This window comes from Cyprinodon variegatus, unplaced genomic scaffold, assembly GCF_000732505.1.
Source record: "Cyprinodon variegatus isolate N-32 unplaced genomic scaffold, C_variegatus-1.0 Scaffold1242, whole genome shotgun sequence".
In the NCBI taxonomy this organism is placed as follows: domain Eukaryota; kingdom Metazoa; phylum Chordata; class Actinopteri; order Cyprinodontiformes; family Cyprinodontidae; genus Cyprinodon; species Cyprinodon variegatus.
The window spans coordinates 34,855-40,915 of NW_015151695.1; the positions used below are offsets into that span (position 1 = coordinate 34,855).

Here is a 6,061-nt window from a genome sequence, read left to right on the forward strand (position 1 = left end):
GAAAACTAAAGGGAAAACTAAAGGGAAAAACCCAAATAGATGTCTTACGCATGCGTATTGACTGTGGGTATGCTGGTCTGACGGGGTATGCTCATTTGACAGAGCAGCGGCATCTTCAGCAAATAATGGCACAGCACTTAGCCATGGAGGGAGCTCGGTGCGGAGCGCCCTCTGGCTCGGTGAAGACAATAGTTTTCAAATTTCGTTTTGCAGTTTTTTCTTTTTTTCAGGTTGAGTTTTATTAAATGCTTGCTTTCAATCTAGCAGATGTTATAGCCTTCACTCCTGTGGCCTGTAAGATGCAGGATTCTGATTGGTCAATGTGAAAATCAAGAGCGAGCGTTTCTATCGGGCTTCAATAGGAAGTGATCTGTAGGAAAAAATGAATTTAAGAACTGATTGTTTGTGTGTCTATCAGCCCTTTATCAGCTGGTTTCAGTGAAATGTTTCTTCTTCCTGTTCTCTAACGGTTTTCATCCCCGTCTTGTTCAGTGATGACCAGCTGGAGGACTCTGACAGCGAGGAGCCTTCACGCTCCGAGTCCATAACGGGTAAGCAGCCTGCCGCAGCGTCCTCTGCTGATACGTGATGGAAGATCAGCAACGTTCAGACTGTCCTTCCCCATGTTGTTCCAGGTCAGCCTTCCCAGTGGGAGAGCATGGACCTGAGCCTCAGCGTGACGGCGCTCAGCGTGCTGCAGCAGCCGGAGAAGCTTCAGTGGGAAGTGGTTGCCAGTGTCCTGGAGGACACCGTCAAAGACTTGGAGGAGCTGGGAGCCAACCCCTCCTTAAACCAAACCAAGGCGCACAGCCAGGCCAAACCAAAAGACAAGGTGCCTGACCACCACAACATTCCCTTTCCCTGCTTGCTAGCGGGAGGCCTGCTCAGCTACCGCTCAGCCTCCATCGCCCCCGCGGCCGCCGCTCCACCGGCCTCCACATCGACACGCAGGACCACCGACGGCCCGCTAAGGACTCAGGCTGCTGAGCCGCTGGCTGCACCTCCACAGGAACACGGTCCAATGGAGATAGATCCCTGCCACCCCCAGACTGGTGCCCATGAGCAAGGCTTCTCTAACTTGGCTGGTTCTAAGCTGCTGAGTCCCTCCTCTCTGCCTGCCGTGCGCAGGACCGTCCCTGTGCTGCTGCTCTATAGCATTAGAGAGGTTGATGACAAATCCTCCGGGCAGGTGTTTGCTCAGATGAACAGTTTGATGAGCAAAGGTCTCCAGGAGGAAGGCTTCACTGTGCCACAGATAATTGAGATGGAGTTCGATACCCACGAGCAGCTGCTTCTTCAGGATCCTCCCATCACTTACATTCAGCAGTTCGCCGACGCCACTAATCTGGGCGGGATAGACGGACACGATAAATGGAGCACGTTGGCAGCGGCGTCCAACCCCCCCCGCCCTGGAACGCTGGTGCAGTGCTTAAGGCTGCCCAAGCAGCTGGAAGAGGAGAGCCTGTTTGTGGACTCCATCACGCCGTGCTGGGATGGCGTCCACCTGCTGGTGGGGCTGAAGCCTTGCAGCTTGGAGTCGCTCAGCGCCTCCAACCAAGTGGAGGCTCTGAACAACCTGAACCGCCTCCACTCAGCGCTCTGCAGCCAGCGAGAGGCAGACCCCCTCCGCCCGCTGGCCAATGGGATGGAAGGCCATCACCCAGGGGGGTCCCCGCCTCAGACCCCCTTCATTGTACCCCCAGGAAACCAGCAGCAGGAGAGGGCCCAGAGCCGTGGGGGGGGAGGGGGCTACCTCGCTCTGTACAAGTTCAACTACTCCACCCGCATCGTCACCCTGGAAGAGGAGCCGGTTAAAGTCCAGCACATCTGGGACCCCTGCGATGCCATAACCTCCCTGATCCTGCTTCCCCCAGATGTGCTGGACAGCAGAGAAGATGAGAGCGAAGAGACCCCAGAAGAAGCTCTGCTCTCCGCTTCAAAGAACGGTTTGTCCGAGCCGGGAGTCGAGACCGCATGTGAAGCGGCGCCAACCGGCAGCGCCGGTAACGTCTCCAGTCCCTCCACCTCTGCCTACGCCCACAGAGACTGCAAGAAGGCAGAGATGGCGGGTCTAGGACACCTGGTTGTTACCACGCAGGCAGGCTTCATCATGATTTTGGACCTGTCCACCTTGGAGGTTCTGGCCAAAGTGGAACCACCCAAAAAAGAGGGGTTAACCGAGGAGGCTGACCCGTTTGTCTCAGTGACCTACTGCTCTGGGACGGACCGCCTTTGTGCCTGCACTAAAGGTAAACCTTCTGTTCCTCCTGACGGGCAGCAGGTAGAACCTTCAGCCCCCTTATTTCTTAGCAGTATGATGTCACTAAAACAAACCCTTTCATTCGATCCCTTTTTGATTTGAGGAGAAGTGAAGCTGTTGCACTCCTGTGCTTCTGCTCAGACCTCCAGGGTACCACTTTGGTTCTTGGTGATAAAGGGAGGCGTTTGTTTGGTCTTAGAACCTAATTAGAACCTTCAGAGATGTAGACCACAAGGACATCAGTCCTCCTGGTGGTCGACTCTTTGAAGACTAAACCTTTGTGGCTCACTTCTGATTCCTTTTAAGGTTCAAGGTTGAAATATTCAAAAGTTCTTTTATTTTTACTGTTCTTGTGGGAAAAGGTAGAAAAGCATGAAGACATAATTCAAGACAGAATGGAAATGTTCCTGACTGATAAACTGTCAGCATCTGTTAATTAATCAAGGCTCAATCTCAAGGAGAAAACCTCTTAGCTAACAGATGGAGCTCATCAGACTATGATTATTCAGTTCCCACTTATTAGCCAATCGAATACGTTAGTCATCAGTGCTACCAACAGGGGCTGCAACAAAAACAATAGGCTGTGGGCAAAAGCTGAATAAAAAAAAAACTTTAAAGGCCCTGTCACACCTTGCAGATCTAAGGGCTGGTTATCCTCCCACAGCAGTGTGTCACAGTGTCAGATCAGGGCTAGATGTTAACCATTGCCCTATCGCCCGGGGCAAGTAGTTTTTAGGGCAAGTGCAATGGTCGCAAAAAAATTTTATTTATCACTCAAAATTACTTTAAAATCACCTGTAAACGACCCACAAACGTTGCCGGCACCATTTTTGTTGTTTTTTAAACATTCTCGCGTGATTTGAAAAAGTTATTTTCCGCTAGATGGCGTGATTCAGCTCTTGGGGAGAGAATTCTGCAGAGCAGCAGCTGGATGATGAATTTAATCTATACTATAATACACGCTAGATTAAAAATGATCAGTCAGGGATTAGGAAAATAATAATAAATGTATGCGCACAGTGTAAATATTTCTATCATATGGCAGTCTTCTGTATAGTGGTCATACATTAAAAAATGTTCATTAAATTTTTTTCTCTTAGACATTGGAGCGGTGCATTTAAATGTTATAGAGCTAAACTTGTTAAATTAGTGAGTAGTAGTGTAAGTTTTTAACCTGTCAAGTTTTTTTTAGATTTTTAACATTACAATTTATATTTTTCCAAGCAAACAACAATTTAAAGCAAAGTTTAGTTTGAAAAGAATGTGCAGGAAGGATTGAAAAACAGGTTAACACGGTAATGTAGGCCTGAGTTCATTATCTGACGCATGCATATACACACCAGGAACCTGGAAACTTAAAAAATACTGAATTACAAAAAACATTTAAAAAACAAACATGTTTCATTGATATATATACAAAAATGAATATTAGGAACTATATTCATCAAACATTATACTGGGCAAGTAAAAAATGTTTCTGAGCAAATGAAATGTGAAAGCCACTTGCCAAAAGGGCAAGTGGTAAAAATGCTTAACGTCAACCTCTGCAGATATTTTGGATTTATATTGAAGCGTGGTCTGCACTATGTTATTCCTCGCCAAAACGCAAGAGGGTCAATCAGGAACTAGCTGTGGGTCTAGATATGGCCGAAGCGGTAAGGAAGTGGGGGAAAGTTTGAGCGACAACGGAGGAACATGAGGGGCAAAAAGAGCGGAGATCCAGGTGGAAAAAGGGTCCCAGCGTTCTCACGCAGCTCGTCTTTATACCTGGTCCATCTTCACGAGTCGTTTTCCACAATGCCGGTCACACAAACAAAACAAGCCGGTAAGGTACCAAACAGGAAATACACATAGTGTAGAGAGGATGTAGACCATTTCTGTTAATGAAAAGAAAGCGTTGGGACAGTGAGAACCATTATCCATAATAGAACAGGTATCAGCAAATTGCGGCTTCGGAGCCGCAAGTTATTCTTTGGCCCCTCTACAACGGCTCTTAGATGTGGCTAAACAACTATAAAGAAACAAGTAATGCTTTTAAATAGTTTATTAACCAGTACTATTCTTAGAAGCCTAAAGGTTGGTTTACACTCAGAAACCAGGTTGTCTGCGTGTGTGTTGCAGTTAACAGAGATATGCCCCTGCCCTTCTGCAGACACTCTGCTACACCTCTCCAATATTGTAGGTGACGGCAGACAGGAGGCCTCTGATTGGTCAAATCTATATCCGCTCTACACTATGCTTATTTCCTGTTTGGTACCTTACCGGCTTGCAGACATCCCAAGTCTCCCAGACGTTCCTGGAGTCTCCTTGATATTGATAGTTGTTCACGAATGCCCGCGAGTCGGATAAATTATCCCAGATTTTAGACTATGCAAGGTGGTGTTTTGTTAATATGAGTGAGAGAGTGCAGGCAGTACAGTAATTAATGCATCATGTGAGGATTAGAAGTACTGCATTGCACAGACAACAAAAGAGAGGTGGGTCATGGGAGAAGGTTGCTTGTGAAACCGGTGCGTATCTGTCCAAAGTGACGCTCTGTTCAACCAGCATTCCAGGTGACTGGTTGTCAGAGAGCGCGCTGATTGGATTAGTCAGAAAAATAAGCCAATAAGTTTCAATTAACTCTCTGACAGTCACCTGGTTACCAATCAAAGCTGTGCATCCTGTGAAATAGGTTGAATCCTCGAGTAAAAAACGAAAATATAAGACTAATTTTACAGCAGTATATCCATGTCTAGTACAGGTGAAGAATGATGAAGTGTGTATGGGGCACGTTTCTGGTCGGTTGTGTACGGTGGGGTGGGGGCGGGGGTTTGGTGTTCGAGAAGCATCTCCCTGAAATTAGTTTTTGGAACTTGGGATGTCTGGGCTTATTTTGTTTGTATGACCGCCATTGTGGAAACCGACTTGTGAAGATGGACCAGCTAGAAGAGCGAGGTGTGCAAAAATGCTGGGACCCTTTTTCCACCTGGATCTCCGTTCTTTTTGGCCCTCATGTCCCTCTGTTGTCGCACAAACGGCTAGTTTCCTGATTGTCCCTCTTGCGTTGTGGCGTGGAATATCCTAGCGCAGACCATGCTTCAATATTGGACATAGATCAAAAATATCTGCGTCATACCTGCTACACATGCTGTGGGATGATAACCAGCCCTTTAGGTAATACTTGAATTTAATTTTTACAACAGAATGACCAGAACCATGAATATGTTTTAGGATGTCTGAAGTCATTAATGTTTATTTTTAACATAAAATAATTCCTGTATAACAAAATCCATACTCTGTCTTTATGGATGTCATTTGTGATGCAGATGTTATGGATTTTCTGTTCGCTCGTGTGTCTGATTGTATAAGTCAGAGTTTTTAGGAATAAAAATATTACTCTCATCTAATTTAAAGGCTTAAAAACTAAAAATACGTACAAACTCTTTGGCTACGTTCACACTGCAGGCCTTGATGCTCAATTCCGATTATTTTGTGAAATCTGATTTTTTGCGTTGCCGTTCACATTTCCAAATGTATGTGATCTCCTGTGTGACCTGCAGTCATACAACGCAAGTGTCCCGCATGTGCAGTAGAGGACGCAATGACATAACAGGCCAGCATGCTATGTGTTTACGGAAGTAAACATGGTGGGTAGTGCCGGAGGGCATTTTGCGATCTTTTTCAAACATAGAGACACAATCTTTTTAAGATGGTTAAACATAAATACTGCTTTCCGCATCATCGTCCGCCATGGTTGTTGTTTTTATTGTCGCTTCTGTCGACCAAGACGCAGAATAGTGACCGTTGTCGGGTATTTAC

General features: G+C 46.4%; 1 protein-coding gene across 5 annotated transcripts in view; it reads left to right on the forward strand.

Moving 5' to 3' along the window:
* Positions 1-6,061, forward strand: part of birc6 (baculoviral IAP repeat containing 6) — a 99,878-nt gene that overhangs the window by 22,101 nt on the left and 71,716 nt on the right. For all 5 annotated transcript variants that reach the window (XM_015401638.1, XM_015401642.1, XM_015401639.1 and 2 more), the window contains exons 9-10: positions 493-551; positions 636-2,249. In XM_015401638.1, the coding sequence (XP_015257124.1) occupies positions 493-551; positions 636-2,249 (1,673 nt within the window). The remainder of the gene's footprint in view (positions 1-492; positions 552-635; positions 2,250-6,061) is intronic.